Source organism: Gavia stellata, chromosome 1 (assembly GCF_030936135.1).
Source record: "Gavia stellata isolate bGavSte3 chromosome 1, bGavSte3.hap2, whole genome shotgun sequence".
Taxonomy (NCBI): Eukaryota; Metazoa; Chordata; class Aves; order Gaviiformes; family Gaviidae; genus Gavia; species Gavia stellata.
In genome coordinates, this window is record NC_082594.1 from 75210798 (window position 1) to 75228761 (window position 17964).

A 17964-nucleotide genomic window follows, 5' to 3' on the forward strand; every position below is an offset into this window, starting at 1 on the left:
TGAATCAGTAGGAGTCTTTCCATTGACGTTGATAGCAGTTGGATTAGACCCTACGACAGTAGTTACAATACGTGCTTGTTGGAAACCAATAAATTCCATTACCGGGGTTTCTTGATCCCTGGGGCCCCCAGAGTCCAGGACTCTAATTGTTTCAGACTTGGTGCTTACCCTAATCTCCTCCCAGCACCGGTTTTCTTGTTTTGCAAAGCGAATGAAATGTGTGATATTTTCCAGGCCACACTTCTAATCAAAGAAAGAATAATACACTGTACAGGCTGGCGTTAAAACTGTAATTTCTGGTATTTGCTAAGGTGGGGTCTGTTTTAACAACACTGGGATTGATTTTTAAAGGGATGATCTGTAGCTGAAATGTAGTGAATGTCCAATTTCTGTCCTGAGTCAGACTTTGGTTTTCTTCTCTTATTGTTATGAAGTAGGAATGGGTCAGAAAGACTTTGTTGGAAATGTCCTTTTTTTGAAAAGTATGTTTGAAGGGGACCTCTGCTCCAGAAAAGGTGATAGCTTCACCTGGGATTCAGGGAGGCCCAGTGTCAAGTCTCTGGATTCAATCAGGCAGAGTAGGGATTTGAACCAATGTTTCCTGCATCCTGTGTGTTGTCATAACTGCAGAGCTGTTAACTGCTTCTTGCAGACACTTGAAATTTTATTGGGAACCTGAGAGAATTGGATTGAGTTTGAGATGATATTACAGAGAAGTGGTTTTCTTGGTTGTTCTTTTTTTTAATTTTGACAAAACAGGCACTCATGGTATAAATACCCCATTTTCTGACCTGCTGTACTATTGAATCACAAAGAGCATATCTCTACTGAGATCTCCTTTGCCTTGCAGTCCATGAGGCAGACAAGGGCCATCGGGAGAAGGGGTGCATCCTCACAGAGTTCTGCTCCGTCCAGACTGCTCCTGGCAGCAGCAATTGGCAGTGACTTTTCCTGCACAGGAAATTCTTTCTAGAGACTGACGTAATTCTGTAATACCTGTGAATCAAGTGTTGTTTCTAATGCTAAAATTCAAGCCCTCTTTTAGCTTTGAATGCATTTGCATTTTAAATATTCGGATATTTCAGAGATGTCAGATATTTCTGAGAAAAGAAATGCCCTTTCTTTTTCTTCAACAGTTCTGTCTGTACCTTTAGAGAGTAAAGGCAAAATGCCTTTCTAGCAATACCTTCCCTAGATATTGAGGGGAAAGATACTGAGTTTTCTTATGCTTGCTTTTGGTTTTCTCCAGGTATGCTTACTTACAGAGGTATATAGCAGAACCACTGCCTTGCAGAGGAGATGAATGGCAGCCGTTGATTTGGTACAGAAACTCTTTATTGGCAAATGAAGATGAGGAGAGCTCTGTCCTTGGCAGTTCAGGAGAGTGGTCCCGCGTGGGCACATCTAAGATGTCTTCTTTTAAAAGGAAATTGTCTAATGGTATGAAAACTTCCCTGTTATGGATCAGCTGTATTTGCTTTGTCCCAGCTAAAATGCACTTCATGCTTTGCATTAGCAGTACCACCGTGTGTTGGATGTTGTAGACTTTCCAGTTTGAACTGTGGCTTTTGCCTTGAGCTTTGTTGTTGTTAAAGGCCTCTTCATCACTCAATAGCTGGAAGGTTGGTCTGGAGACTTTGTGGGAGCCAAATTGAGATAATCTTGAATTCTGCTCTGTACTAAGCTCTGGCATTGGTTTGTGCCATTGAGACTTGGTTCATTGGTTTCAATTGTTAAGTTAAGGGCGTTGTTGCTTTAGGCCCTGTCGTCGATAATTGAGACAGGAGAGGTATTTCCCGAAGTTGATTCAGATCTTCAGCCCAGGTGATCCGGTCTGAATCATCTTTGGGGTCTTTCTGTCTGTTTAATTTCTAGGAAGTCTGTAGGATTATACTCCTCACTTAAAGAGTTATAGTTAGGTGGGCTGGATCCAGGCTTTAGCAGCTCTCATGGACTTCCAATCCGTAATGAGGTATTCACTGCATGGGTATGGTGGGACTTAGTTAAATCTAGTAAAGCCATTATGAAAACAATCGCCAATAAAAATACTAAGTGCTATGGACATGTGTAGTGGTATGTGGAGGAAAGGGAATTTTTCCAGAGCATCCTTTAGTTTCTTTTTCATCCTTTCTCAGAAATTTTCTTTTCAGTGACCTGCCTTCAGAAAGCTTGTTTCTTTGTGTCCCAAAGGCCCTCCTTTCTTGAGGGCTGTATAGACTCAGCGGTACTGATAGCACTTACGGACTGGGGCCAAGATCATAAATCTAGATTGCAAAAATGACCAGTGGGCAAATTAAATGGATTTTCTTTTATGTGGCTTTTAGCTGGCTCCTTCAATAAATGAATGCTTTGCTCCAAATCTCTTTGAGCTTGGCCCTGTTGCTTCACTGCTGTGGGGAACATGTTGGACATGTCCGTCTCAAGACCTCTGAGAGCGAGGCTGAAGAACGCATCTGTTCACTGTCTGTTACAGGGTCTTTGCCTGAAACCAGCCAGACTGAAGCAGCAAGCAAAGCTCCAGACCTGCAGTGTGCTTCCCAGCTTGCCTCTGCAGCAGGAAAAAGCAGAAAGAGGCTGAAGTCTCGAGAGATGCACTTGCAGGAACATTTGCCATTCCTTTGTCCGGGAGCGCTGCGGAGAAGATACTGGTGAGAGTTTTATGTCTTACAAGCTCCTTGACTTGTCCTGGTATTGACAGTTGGGGTCTCTCTATCCACCTCTGCTTCTGTTTTTTGTAATACTTCCACGGGCAAAGAGCATGGGGTATGTGCGCCTCCTGTCTTTCTTATGGGCTGTGTCCCAAGGACAGGTTGTGGTTTTGGTTTCCTCAGTCCAATATCTACATTTGCTGCTGTAGCCTGATTCTGCCCTACTGTCACAGGGCTTCTGTGCCTTCTTGGACTAATATCGAGTGTGCAGAGAAAAAGACAAGGAAGGAGGAGGGTTCCCTGTCCCACTTCTCTTGTCTCTGCTCCTGATTAGAGGGCTGTGGTGTCAGTTACTCCCTGGCTGTTTTCTGCCACCGGACGATGAGTGTTTTTTGCGTCTCTGGAAATGAAAGAGGATTCTTGTCCCTGCAGATCTGCTGTTAACTACTGTGTAACTGGTGACTTTCTTTTAGAGAGGTGCATGTCTGTGTGCTGCATGCACATGTGCCTGAGTGAAACCCCACAGAACTTGGATGTAAGAGAGGTATTGCAGAAATACGGAGTCTGGAGTCTACTTTTGAGCTCTGTAAACCACTCAAAGTGCTCAGTTGGGATATTTTCCTTTAATACAGTTCATTAATTGAGGTGTTAGGTGCCATTTCCCATATTGGTAGGTTAAAAGGTGAAACACAAATCCCAGAAAGACGCATGCTTTTCCAGGTTTTGGGACACTTGTTGAATGGACCTGGTGAATACAAGTAAAATAAAACAAGAATTTATTAAACATGAAGGTAGCCCCTGTTTAAATGAATGTTTTGTTTCTGAGCTGCTTTATTGGAAATGCCTCAGAGCATAACCTTTTTCATACCTGGGAAATACTGGGCCAGAAACTTAGGGCTACCTTGCGTGGATACCTTAGCAGCATTGAGTATGTGAACTACTCTGCCTTAAGCACACTTGTGCAATGTGCAACCTCTGTGACAAAGTTTCTCAAGACTTAGCTTTTTTTTTCCCAGCAAAGGTGAGATTAAGACAGAAGATGTCTCAGAGGAGGGTCAAGCAGAAGAAAGAATTGAAGATGTCGATGTTGATGTGGTGGGTGCAGACCAGGTAATTCCAGCTTGGGTTTTCCAGCTCTGAGGACAGCTGTAGTTGAGGTGGGTGAATGTGAGTTCTGAATCTTGCGAGTACCCATCTAGCAGCAAAGGGGCTGCTCTTTCGTGGCCCCTTTCAGGCTGAGAAGAGGGGTTCTCCCTTCTTCCCTTTCCAGCTGTAGCTGCAGTCTCCCTCTTCTGCGTGATCTGTATTTTTAAGGCAATTCTTACCGTAGCATCTAGACATCCTTAGGTATATTGAACACCGGCTAGGATGCATTATGGATCCAGTTTCCTTTCTTCCCATACTGTGAAGCTCCTTGATTAAAAGCCATTTGCTGCAGTTGCTTCATGTTACTGACACATTGCAGAGATGGCACTGCTGCATGGCCCATGGGGAATGTCTGCTTCCAAAGTGGTGCATTGTGCTCTTTAGATCGAAAGACCTGGACTGCGTCTGATTACTGGTCAGCCCAGGGCTCTCACTGGAGGGTCCTTTGTTTCTTGCTCTTTTCCAGTCAAGGCTGTTGGGGAGATTAAATTGTCCCCAAACCAGCTGGTGATTTGAAGGGAAGCATGCAAATGTTGTGGGCTTGGAGTGGCAGCCAGCGTAGCCTGTGGGTTGTCTTGTGGGCACCGATTGCCTTTGGGGTCAGACAATAGTTCGGCAAAGCTGCAGCTGTCTGCCTAGGTCTCAACTCAGCCCTGGAATGGATCCTTGAAGCAGGGAAGGACTTTAGCCCTTTGGGATGGTGGAGTGCAAGGACTCAAATAGGCTGTTGTACACCTGGGGTCTTGCAGCAGTGACTGTACTGAAAGGGTGAAAAAATAAAGAGGCCATGAGGTTTCCTGTGCTGCAGCCTTTCACAACCCTCCTGTCCTCTAAGGGTTTGCTGTGTCAGCCATTGCAAGGGGCTGAGTGGTGCCTTCAGGTTTTTCTCCTGTATTTCCCCTGCTCTCTGAACTTACAGAATGTAAACCCAGCATTTGGCAGACAGTTTGTTTGCAGTGATTTAGGCAACCCCTTGATTTCCAGTGGCTCTGGTTATCTGGGATCTGAGAGGCACATTTGAATACCTTGTCTGATTTTTGATTTTTTAAATGAGTTTTTTCTGTAAAGTTCAATAATGGTTTCTTTTCATATTTGAGTGGTGGGTTTTTTTGTTCTTTTTAAAGAGGACTAGAAGAAAAAAGGGACTTCTACCTTTTCTTCCAGTCGTATGCCTTTTAAAATGTAGGCTGGTTGGACCATATGCTTGGAGCAACTCCTATTCAAGCTAGATAATAAAAGAATCTAAATCTGTGGACCAAGATTAAAGCCATACAGAAAATGCACTACTTACCTAGTATGTGGCCTTTGCCTGTAGTGCCTTTTCGGGGCTCCTTGTGGTATAGAAATGCTTCTTTCCTTTTGTGGAAGCTAACTATAGTGGTTTCCAAGAGCCAGCTATGGCCAAGCTGCTAAATGGTTAGAGGCTACGCTTTTATTCTAATTCCTTTTGTGCTCTTCTATGATGTTTTCTTGATAGTATGAGACTGACTTTAATCCTTTTTTTTTTCTTCTGGTATAGGACAGTTAAGAAGCCAAGAGGATAAATGGAAGTGAAGAACACGCTACCATTTTTTTCTGCAAATTGTTTAACTGAAAAAGGGATTGTGATGGCATCAACCAAGACAGCAGGAGATACGGATCAAGTCAAATCTCTGCCTATAGGCATCCGCCCAGAACCAGTTACTAGCACTGTGGGGGATTCCTCCACATTGCTGTGCATGGCGTTACCCATTTGGCTGTTGCGCTTCTAAGGTTGTGGGTGTTATGAACATCATTACTCAACTGCATCCTGGTCCTTCATGCTGCCTTGGAACAGCTTCCAACCTAAGGATTGGAATCAGGTTATTGACTCAATATTTGTCAAAGACTGTAAACTAGATGAGACAAGCTTGCTCAAATCAGTGTGGGGGCAGCGTTCTGCTGAATGTATTCTTTACCATTTGAGATAAGCAAGCTGCATATCTACTTGTTCCCTTGTACCTGACCCCAGGGAGAAAGGAGCCTGGCCCAGCTGTGAATGCTATGACCTGCTGGGTGATGGCAAGTGACTTGGCAGTGCCATTGCCTGCCTGTAAGATGGAAAACCTGGATCAAATTGTCTGAAAGTATTTCTGAATTCCAGTGCTTACAGAGAGGTGGGCTGTAGGGATCAGGACCTGTTCCCAGGAGACTTGCATCAAGGCTTCTAAGTAACAAAGAACCAGTGGACCAGTTGACTTGAGTATTTTCCTCTGGAAGAAATCCTTCATACACAGTGATCATGTGGTATTTACTTGGAAAATACAAAGCCTGAAAAGACAATGATGTAAATAGACTGTAAATACAGCCCTTCAAAACAAGTTTTTCCATTAAGAATTTGGAAATGTTCTTCACTCAAGCATCTTTGAGGCAGTAGGCTGGGGTGTGCTGGCTGCTTTTGCTGACCCTTTGTCACTGCTCCATGGAATTGTACACTGCATTAATCCTATCAATCAATCATCAGCTTTATTTTTTTATATATATATTTTGGATTGTAACTGTGTAAAATAAACTACATAAACTATATAACCATTGCTATCTGTATTACTGAAAGTGCAAGTGATATTCCCACACTAAGTCTGGAGAAAGAAGAGCAGCAGTGCTACTGGCCTTCTGGTTTGCCCTCTTATTAAACAGAGTGAGAAATGAGCTCCTGTGAACATGGAAGTGAAAGCCATGAATGTCTGCCAGACAACAGTAAAACCATTGTGTTTCATTTTGCATAGTTTAGTTAAGTATGCAGTAGGCTAATTCAAGGGGGGAGGTAGTAGTCCACAACAGAGAAAAGTCACTGTGTGATGAGAAAGCCCTGGGCTGTATGTGCCCATTTACAAGCCCCCTTTTTAAGGAGGGGGCTTCCAGCTGAAGAGTTTCAGGTAGGGAAAAGCAGTAGGCCACTGCCTCTTGAATAGCCACAGAAGTTCAGGATCATCTTCTAGAAAGCCAGTTGGTCATCCTTTCCCACAGCACCTCAGGGAACAGCACTTAACATAAATGCACCATCTTTACTGTTGAAAAACCCCAAACTGTGGGCAAGTAATGAACACTAGAGAAATTTGACATGGACAAGTTTCCATTAAAAGGGGAATAATCATCAACCCTGATTTTATTTTTAAGAATCCTTTGAATGGTATTAAAATGACTTGAGTTTTCCTTGGTAAGGTTCACCAAATAGATGTTAGTGATGAGTTTCATTGCTTAAGATACACAGGTTTGTGAGTGGAATGGATTTCTCTGTGCCACTTCCAGCTGTTCAGCAACAGTGTCTTTTGGATGAAGAAAAACCTGCTACAGCTCAATAGCTTTGAATATGCAGCTTGGTATAATTACCCAACCAGACTGTGTACACATGTAACCTATTGTATCTTAAACAGTTCTTTAATAACAGGAAGTTAATTGTGCACAGTACATAATAACTAGAACTGTTAAATTACATGTATGAAAATCTTTATTTGAAAATACAAACATGATTTTTAAATGTTTTAACAGATCTACACTGCAACCAAAAAATAACTTACATCTTTTTGTACATTTTTTTCTCAACAAAATCTTTTTAACAGTAAGAGTGAGGCAACAATTTCAAGCTGCTGTGACACTGATGAATATCCATGGAATGTGTCAATAGCAAACAACTGAAGGGGGGACAGACAAAAGCACTGAATGCCCACAACAAATTAGTGCACATCACTGATCAAGTAACATTTACACAAAGGATTTTTAAAAAAATTGGTTCCTTCTACATGAATCAACACACTCATTTTGGATCAAGTATGAACACTAAAACAGACTTCATTATTAAATAATCTTTTTATAATGAACATTGGTGAAAAGACTGAAGTTTAAAGGGGCAAGCAAAATTAAAGTTGGGGCAAACAAGGACTACACAGAGAAGAGAAGCAACTTGTCCCAGGCGTTCACTTTCCTTGTGCACTAATATGCTCAGCTTGTCAAATGAAACTATGTAAATGAGGGCTGAATCATGCACTCAGTCATGTCTCTTCCTCACCAAGGCATAAAAACCCTAGGGCTGCCTATGAGCATATAAGCATCACAGGCCAGGTATAAATTATCTCCTTATCTCCCACAGCAGGACAGGAACACCTGTTCACTCATGGGATGGAGACAGTCAGTGCGCCACACATCAACTTGGAGAGAGTTATACAGTTCTCTTAAAAATGGTAATTACTTTTCTCTAAAGTCAAATATTGTTATTCTTCCAAAAAGGAATTATGCAACATCTGTAAATAAATATTTTAATCTATTTTACAAACCATAGACTATTGAATAAATACAAAAAGTTTCATCATTCCATACAAATGCGCTTCTTTTATTTAAAAGGTAGTGTAGTGATTAAATATTTTTAGCACAAAACTAAGCTGACTTCCTGGAAACAAAACCTACTGAAATGTATAAGTGTGTAGCAGACCTGCTGCAGACTGTCCCTTCTCTTCTGCAAGTGTTGACCAGAAGTAACCACTACTCAAAGTCCTCTTCGTAATCATACTCATCCAAATCTACATCAGCCAGATGGGAAGGCATTTCAAAAAATGGTCTTTTTTCCATTTGATACTTTAGGACATTGGCCTTCTGATGGTCTACAGGATTCAGTTCTGCTTCATACCTAGGAGCAGGCAAAAAAAGAGTCTCGTTTGTTGGGAAGTGCCCCTGTGTTAGAACACTAACAAGGCTCCTGCAGGAAGAACGTAATTTCCAGTATTTTATATTTACTGTAAAGAGACACATAACCAGAAGCAGCACTAGGTTTCTGTCATAATTACTTAAATTTAAGCTAGCTTACTCTCCCATCACATGCAGAACTTAACTAGTGAGATACACAGTTTTACTGGAAGGATTCAAAGCATGTGCTCTAGTGGCCTACTCATAAGTTATAAATGGTCAAATGCAAGACTTAAGTGCTTGACAGAAACCCTTCCAGTTCTTTTCAAGAAAGCTGAAATTAGGCTGAATTAGGTAAAACAAACTACACCTGTACCAGACAGAACAAAAGAGAGATAATACTGAAAGCATTATTAAAATGCACATGAGCACAAGGAAGTGATAGCAACCAACTGTATTTAAAGCAGATGCTAGAAAGCAAAAGCCAATTGTTTAATGAGAAAATTACTGATAACCTCCTGCTGCAGATGAAAACAAACAGATGGATAATGAAATGTAATGCTTAAGTAACTCAAGTCAGTGGAGGCTGATACGTAAAAAAAGAACTGCTTCAGCACTGTTTAGATGGGCTCAATCTATAATTGATAGCTGTTTGGAAAAGTTAAACATAAATCTCTAATCTTGACATCATAAATCTCTAAAGAGCTGACCATTTCCTGGGCTAGGTTGACTCAGGTTCATGCACATCTTCAAGTGCTACTGAGTGTCATCTTAGCATATGATTATTTCCATCTGCTTAAGAAGACTAGGCAAAGAACAAGCTTTAGACACTGCAGTATCTGTTCTTCAAATGTGACTTTATAATGGCATTATGTGGTGATTAGGAGAAGTATTCTTTCAGAGAAAGACATAGGGCAAAGAAGAATTAAATACTAAGAATCCACTATGAACACTAAAATAGAGTAGCATTAATAGCAGAGGTGGGAGGAAGAACAACATTTTCAATTGTGAATGCAATTCTGTGGAAACATTTCGTAGATAAACTATTAAACATTAAGCCAGCTTCACCACCATTTTGAGTAAAATAAATCTAGCAAAATAAGATGCTTTGATAACATCAGGTAAAGATTAAGCAGCGAGTAAAAATAGTTCCTGATTTTTTTTCTTTTTTTTTGTTATTTCATCCTTCCCAGGGGTATTAAAACCTCAGTTATGTGAGCATCAATCAGTGCTCAGGCAGTGAACGGAATACCTTTGTTTTCTCCCCCAAGTTCACCACTGATTTGAACAGGAAACAAAAGTCACCCTAAGAGTTACTTTACTGAGATACACATTTGACAACAAGGATTTGGAAGAAAGATGCATATTCTACCATAACAACAATTTTGGCTCACAAACCTGTAATTTCTACTCTTCTACCCCATTAATTCCATCTTTTTGAGAAGGATTTTTTTTCTTTCTAAACAAACATCTTGAACGCACCTTTTAGATTTGTTTATTGCATAGTGATACAGAGAAGTGACAGCAGCTTTTCCAGTCATTAAAAGTGTCAGCACGAGGATATCTCAGATACTATTTGTAGGTTCTATCCATCCTGTACTCAGAAGGCTGTTATTCACACATTACTGGACCAAATGGAAATCCCACTCTCTTCCAAAGTTCTGGTGGCCTCATGGAATATCACTTTTACTCTTTTCCAAGATATTTAAGTAAAGGAAATTTAGAAACATTCTCTCAGTTTCACACATTTGGGCACTAAGATTATTTGAGTTACTTCTCACAGTATTAGAAAGTCTATTGCTACTTCCCAGCACAAAGGTTTTTATGGAAAATATATCCATAGAGCTACAACACCTCTAAAAAGTCCTTTTTTTCCCCACCTCCTCACATTTCTAAAGCTCATGTAAATGTAAAGAAATCAGCCTATTTCTAGATTTCTATATAGCACTCCCAAGTTTCAGATCAACCATTTTAATACAAATGTCAGGAAAATATTTACTGTAGAGGTAACCAAACAAAAAAATTCATACTGGATTGTCAGTCACTTCAGTTTGGGCAGGCATTACAACCCTTTAAGTCTAGTAAGTGATTTTAAGGAAGGCTTTTGTACAACACAGTAACTTAAAATGCTCATAGTAAATTTTTAATGTTTTTGTTCATTAAACTCTCCTAACAGCAGCAAGGAAACTTTTAGTAGCCTTGTGTCTTCTCTCAGCTTCCACAACAGAAAATAAGCTTCATTTTTCAGGACAATTGTAGGAAAAAAAAAGATTTGGACAGTGCTACTTCAGTATTAAAAGACTTTTGCTGACCTTCACTTTTAGAAAGCATTCAAACTTCAAGTCAGATTTGACAACGCCTCCCTGAGCCAGATCAGAATACTTTTCTTCTCTTTAGATTTTCATCTCTTTGCTTTTATATTCAGTTGCTTATTTCATAAACAATTTGGAAGGTATCCTAACATTGCTTTTTATTAAAAAAAAGAATCTCAATTCAGCAGTTTAAATGCAACAGTCTTCACAAGCTTCTGATATAAGGGCGGGCAGAAATCAGTAAGATGAAGCGTAATACTTGTTTGTTTCTATTTAGTCAATCGAAATACATCTTACATATGGTTGCATATATGATACTTGAAACACTTCGACAAATTACAAAGTGGTAGTTAATGGAGACAATGAGCAGCACAATCTATACTCCAAGGAAACACTAAGCACTAGAACTTCAGGAGCACTTGGATAAAAGCTTTTATCCCCCTGTGTGGAGGGCCAACAGTTAAGCTATGGCCTATGCATCAAACCCAACTAGGGATACAGAAAGTAATTAAATAAAATGAATGATTTTTTGGGCTGTGCTTCCATAGGATGCAATATTTTTCTTGAATTGTCAGGTTTTTTCTACAAGACCTGAGACAAATTTGGTAATGCCACAGGCAGAGGCAACCTACAACCAAAGAGTCTCTTGAGTTTACAAACACCAGGTTCAAAAGAAATGAGAAACTGGATGTTTCAGCATCATGCATCATCTCTCCTCCATATCCCAGCATACTCCGCTATATTATTCTTACAGTAACACACTGGTTTTCCTTAAGGAGTGTACTTACACAGTGAAGTTGAATTTTTCTCCAAGTTTTAGAGTTATTAGGATTCTGCTTTACATACTGTAAGTTAAACAATATTCTCTGTATTGCTTAAGCTGTAATTGCATGGACATATAAAGACTGTGCCTAAACCATGGAGAGAACAAACTTCATGGAAGTACTTGGAAAATAAGTGACCAAGACCTGTTAGAAGTTTACTTAAATTTTCATTCTTCAGATAAATTTTTAAATATAACCTGAAAGTTAAACTTGAGAAACATTTTGTATTTCAGTTTCTATTTTGTCCACTTTCTGTGTAAAGCCCTAGAACCATGGTTACAGGTACACCATGAATACATTTTTTGTGGAAAAGAACAGAAGTGATGTGACCAAGAATACTGGCTGTGAATTTTGCAGCTTTTATCTTCACCAAGAGCAGACATCTGGGGTGGGGGGTGGGGACTGGGAAATGCATAAAAATAAAATAATTTAGTCTAAACAATAATCAGAGATGGTCCTAGCTCAGAGAATATTAGAATAGAACAGACTAGACTATTTCAGTTGGAAGCGACCGACAATGATCATCTAGTCCAATTGCCTGACCAAAAGTTAAAGCATGTTAGCAAAGGCATTGTCCAAATGCCTCTTAAACACTGACAGGCTTGGGGCATCGACCACCTCTCTAGGAAGCCTGTTCCAGTGTTTGACCACCCTCCTGGTAAAGAAATGCTTCCTAATGTCCAGTCTAAACCTCCCCTGGCACAGCTTTGAACCATTCCCGTGTGTCCTATCACTGGATACCAGGGAGAAGAGATCAGCACCTCCCTCTCCACTTCCTCTCCTCAGCAAGCTGTAGAGAGCAGCTTTGATGTAGGAAATGCAGGAAAATGTGTTCTCTCTAAACAAGTCCAACTTAAGGCCTAAACCAAGTTAAAATTGTACTTGTTTTCCTTATCTTTTTAAATAAGGAAAACAATGAATGGCAAATTTGGGACTTTGGATTCCAAGTGGTTCTGGAAGCTACATAACAGAAGTAAAGGAGTGATTTTGAAACAACAAGATTTCTTATCTTATTTACTCTTACAGAACTGTGAGAAAATACTTGTAAGCTGAGATAATTTTGAGTTCAGAAGTGAGAATTTTTTCCCCAAAAAGCTCTTAATGAAACTCTTCATTCATTTAACAAGCTACAAAAATTCATGTTGTATTTTGTTCAGAGTTGAAGCTTTTGCAAATCTTCTTTCTTCCCGAAATTTGGAGTAGGGCCTTTTCTTTGACAAAGCCAATGTGACTACAAACCATCAAGGAATATTTCATTCAAGATACAAGCAAGTTTCTTCCTCCCTCACTGACCACACAGCTAAACATGACAAACAGCAACATTCTACAAAAATAGCATTAAGGATGATAGTAAAGAGGATTCGTACCAACTCTCCTGCTCCATTTCTTACCTGTCGTTCCACTGGTCACTTGCTGCCTCTTCTGCCACCAAGATATCATACTCTTCAGCAGCATACTTCTCCCAGTCAGAGACCTCTTGGCTTTCACCTTCACCATCCTAAACAATCACATTGCAAGTTATACAAAAATGTATTAGTTGTTGAGCATATAGCTAAAAAGAATTTTAAAGTTTCATACTCACCCGCAACATAGAAAACTGATCCTTCTGTTCATGATCAAGGTATTTTTCAATGTTGAAAAAAGTATCAAAAAACACATTTGTCAACTTACATCGCTTCAAGTCATGCAGAGTAATTTTTCCTGTAAAGAAGATTATGATATAAGATAATTTCAGCTCTAGAAATCTTTTCTCCAAAAAGGAGGAATGTTACTCTAAAGTTAAGTCATCATTATGTTCAAGAACATTTGTCACTGATGCTCAGCACAATGGGAGAGAAGTGAATAGCTGAAATACACACTTAGAGAAGCGTCCTTCAAAGTGGACAAAACTTTTAAATGTTTCAGATTTGCTACTTGCTTTAACTGTCATCCTACTATCCTTCATTATGTTGAATGAGATGCAGTCTACCTCGCTTAGCTATTAAAAATCATTTAAGCTAATTGTCTGAGCTTCCTCAAGAGAGAGAAGTCTCCAGTGAGTTAGCCATTCCTTCCCAAGAAGTGCTTGGGTAACAGGTAGGATTCTCCTCTGGCAATGGCCCTTTCTCTTCCCTGACTTGAAAAGACAAACGTATGACAGGTGACAGTGTGTGACTGTGCTTCATACAAATGAGTTTTTCATAGAGACTAGTTTGCCACACTTGTCCAGCCTGATCAATATTTACTGCTTGAGCACAAAGCTAAATGCTCAGAGGTGGTTTGTTTGTTTGTTTTTTGTAAAGTGATACTTTAAAGACTGAAATCATTGGATCCGTTAAGTGTAACAAGTACTTGTCAGGTTGTTAGAAATGTTACCTTATTTCAAAGTTGAGTATTAAGCTTCTGCAGAAAGACTGAAAAATACCAAACATACAAGGGAAGACAGATGGCTATCCTTTAAACTCCCCTTTATTGATTCACCTTAAATATGGGGCCAGCCTTCTGTTGTCAATCAAAGAGGGGCTAACTGCAGATGTTATGGAAGAGTTCAGTAAAAGCCAGACTTTGAACAGTATTTCCTCAGCATACTGTCCTGGCCTCTAACAAAGTATAACTCAAGGACATCAGAGGGAAGCAAAATCTGAATCCCATTTGGAAATGGTTGCCACACTTGTGTCTGTTGCCATCTGAAGTGCCTTAATGTATTCTGCCTGGCTTATAGCTGATGCTCTAGAACGACACAAATCCCTCATGGCACCTGTGTCGTATCTGTCAGACCCACACAGATGTCTGATGTATTGGGCCATCTCAAGTGGCAGCAGCTCTCCACAACCAAGCAACTGATTTGAGTCCTAGTTATATAAGCTCCCAGTTTAAGTTAGACACCTATATTTGGTTCATTGATTTGCTCTCCAGTTTCCATTTAGTGCAATGGGAGCTTAGATACCTAACACTCATGTAGATGCCTACGTTGTCTCTCAAAGACCAACAAAAAAAGAATGAAATTGAGAAAACTAAATTCAGGTCTCCACAAATTAAAGAATTTGCTTTTTGATACACAGAGCATCCTGTAGCAAACTGTATCGCAGTTTAATAATAAATGTATGAAAGTGCCTTCTTTGTTTCAAATCTGCCAAGTGAAATGTCATTTTAGGCTGCTGGTTTTTGTATAGTAAAGCAACAGAAGAATTTTTTCTTAATCCAGCTTTTAAACATCACCCAGTTTTTATAAAAAAACATCAACCCTTCACAGGTGGCTTTCATTTTCATTGCCCTAAAAAGGTCTCATCTTGATTGTGTTCCACAGTCTCCTTTTATCATCTTCATGATATAGATTAGATACATCAATCTTGTTTCATTTGAAATGCAGAACAGAAACATTATTGCAAATGTCTGCCTTTCAGAAGCATCGTGTACCAGACTGGAAGGGAACCCCTAAGTTTGGGAGGCTATTGTAGCCAGCCATATAACAAATGCTTTCCTCAGAGCTTACTTCACCTTATCTTAAATGCTGCCTACCCCTCATGCATTATACAACATTGGTCTAACACTTCATTCCACTGGTATCTAGGATTGAGCTTCCAGCCGAAACATACTTAACAGTCCTTTTTCATTTACAATTTTTTATCATCACCTGCATTTAGAAATGTGTTTTCACCTAGCAAATCCATATTAACTTGGTTTAAATAAGAATATGAAGCTTTAAGTTCTAGTTTTGAGCTATTTCAATTCACAGAATCACAGAATCACTAAGGTTGGAAAAGACCTGTAAGATCATCAAGTCCAACCAAAAAAAAAAAAAACAAACCACACCACACAACAACAACAAACCACAACACACCGAACACCACACAGCACCATGCCCATCAAGCTACATCCCACAATGCCACATCCACACGCTCCTTGAATACCTCCAGGGAGGGTGACTCTACCACCTCCCTGGGCAGCCTGTTCCAATGTTTCACCACTCTCTCAGTAAAGACATTCTTCCTAATATCCAGCCTGAACCTCCCCTGGCGCAACTTGAGGCCATTTCCTCTAGTCCTGTCACTTGGGAGAAGAGACCAATAATCACCTCACCACAACCCCCTTTCAGGTAATTGTAGAGAGCGATGAGGTCTCCCCTCAGCCTCCTCTTCTCCAGGCTAAACAACTCCAGCTCCCTCAGCCGCTCCTCATAAGACTTGTGCTCCAGACCCCTCACCAGCTTCGTCACCCTTCTCTGGACACGCTCCAGCACCTCAATGTCCTTCTTGTAGTGAGGGGCCCAAAACTGAACACAGTATTCGAGGTGCGGCCTCACCAGAGCCTTACATGCAAAAGTTGTCTCAATAAAGACAACCGCCTTTTTAAAATAAAATTAAGTTTCTTGTAATTTAAATATTCTTCATACTAGAAAGAAGGTAGGCAATAAGCAAGACTATTATTAATTGATTGTCTCACCATAATTTTATAGACAGTAAACAGAACCACCCTCTGACACACTCAACTAAAGTGATTCTTGAAATTCAAGTAGTAAAAACTCAAGCGCTTCATCTAGAAGTGTCTAAATGCGAAACACTAGCACAACATTACATTTGCTAAACAAAAGCATTAAATAAGATGGTCAACAATTTTCTTTTACCATAAAAAATAGAAAACAGTAGTATATGCAATAGAGGTTGCTACTCCTATCTAACACTTCAAGAGCAAATAGGCAAGTTTATTATTTATTGCAATGCCAAGTCTGTACAATAACAGAAACCAGACTGTAGGCCAAGTCCTTTTACACACTGAAATTCACATTAAAAAGTATAGCCATAATAAGGGTTATTAGTGCTAACTGTGGTCAAGTGTTGAGACATTAAGTTTAGATACACCTTGACCTCAGTTGTGTTGAGTTCAACAAATCCCTGAAGATTATTCCATCATGGCTACAGCAGCTTTATCACTTGCGAGACAAATATCAGAAACAGCACAGAGGTAGAGGCCATGAACATACAAGATATCACTCTTCAACACCACAGTAATATGTTTACCAAGGCATGCAAAAATATTTTTAGTATTGAGCAGCACAGAAGGGCAAATGAAGTGAGCATCATGCTCACATCAAGTTTTTTTTTCAGCTGTAAAATGTAAACTCAAGTTTCATCAGCTAAAGATCATATATGTCAAATGCAGGAGGGTAGAATGCAGGTCTATGAAAAGTTCAAATGAATGCAGAAAATAGCCAAAAACTAATAACAGTTTAGTATTCAGTTATTAAGCCCTTTGACATTGACATGAATTTCCTAAAGGCAGTTTAAGCTTCTAACCTAAAATCAGTCATTACTGATCTACAGAGACAAACACTGTTTAGAAACTGTTCCCTCTGAAGAAATCTCAATTAAAAGAGTACTGGAACAGTTAAGAGGCAAGTGAACAGAACAGTCAAGAGCTTTTCTTGAGAGCATCACCTCAGCCAGATAGTGACAATATTTCATTTAAGACTAAACACGGCTACAAGCCCAAAATAAAAGCCTACAAAGAAATTTAAAGCAGCATATTAAATTTTAGTATGAAAACGAATGCCTGCCTGCTGTTGGAAGTCCATTCAATTAATAAGCTCTAACAGACTTTAGAGAAAAGGCAACCTAAAGGCATATTCTTTGTATGACCAACTGAGTGCTCTTAGGGTACACTAACTCCTAATCCAGAGAAACAGAAGTTAGAGAGGGAAAAGGATTTTATTACCTTCATATTGTGGCTTCACGAGATCCAGCATCTGGCACAAACAGTCTTCAAATGGCAGAGGTTCTATGGCCATATTATCTAATTTTTGGCACTGTTCTTCATAAAAATACTCCAATTCATACATAGACAAAGCACCATCCCCATCAAGATCCATGCAGCGAAACCAGTATTCAATGCTGAAATTCAGTAGTTAATAGCAAAGAACTGTTTATACAAACATTACATAACTTAAGAATTTATATTGCCTGTTTTAAAGGCTATGCCACTTACAGATGCAAAACTAGACTTAAGGCTACATTCCATAATGCCATAGGAAGTCATTAAACAACATCTACTGTGGTAAGATTTTCTGGCATTTGCTATGCCATACATTACTGCATTTGAAAACACACTTTTTAGTTGTGGGTGGGTGAGGGAGGAGAGGACTAAAACATGTGACTTTACATAAAAAACTCAAGGGAGCCAATGAAAAAATGGAATTGTGCATCAAAACCCAAGTTCTTTTTTCATACTGAGCAAGCCAGTGACACATCATGGAACAGGCTTCTTATCAATAACCTACAGCTAACTGTAGCTGTATAGTTTCCCAAAGTCACGGGCAACTTGAAACAACTGCGATTTCCATTATCTATGGCCCTGTCTAAGTAGGCCACACAGAGCATATGGAACAATAACATTTAATTAGCCTCTGAAAAATCATTAAAATAG

The 17964-nt window shown here is 39.6% G+C and overlaps 2 protein-coding genes across 4 annotated transcripts in view; one reads left to right on the forward strand and one right to left on the reverse strand.

Moving 5' to 3' along the window:
- Window positions 1-6252, forward strand: part of LOC104264807 (cohesin subunit SA-2) — a 64191-nt gene extending 57939 nt beyond the window's left edge. The window contains exons 29-32 of the mRNA XM_059826290.1: window positions 1250-1440; window positions 2474-2648; window positions 3665-3758; window positions 5314-6252. Coding sequence (XP_059682273.1) covers window positions 1250-1440; window positions 2474-2648; window positions 3665-3758; window positions 5314-5322 — 469 coding nt within the window. The 3' untranslated portion in view covers window positions 5323-6252. The remainder of the gene's footprint in view (window positions 1-1249; window positions 1441-2473; window positions 2649-3664; window positions 3759-5313) is intronic.
- A 996-nt stretch (window positions 6253-7248) lies between these two features.
- Window positions 7249-17964, reverse strand: part of PPP2R3B (protein phosphatase 2 regulatory subunit B''beta) — a 52679-nt gene continuing 41963 nt past the window's right edge. For all 3 annotated transcript variants that reach the window (XM_059817273.1, XM_059817266.1, XM_059817281.1), the window contains 4 exons: window positions 17257-17432; window positions 13148-13266; window positions 12957-13063; window positions 7249-8433 (listed from right to left, as the gene is read on the reverse strand). In XM_059817273.1, coding sequence (XP_059673256.1) covers window positions 8289-8433; window positions 12957-13063; window positions 13148-13266; window positions 17257-17432 — 547 coding nt within the window. In that variant the 3' untranslated portion in view covers window positions 7249-8288. The remainder of the gene's footprint in view (window positions 8434-12956; window positions 13064-13147; window positions 13267-17256; window positions 17433-17964) is intronic.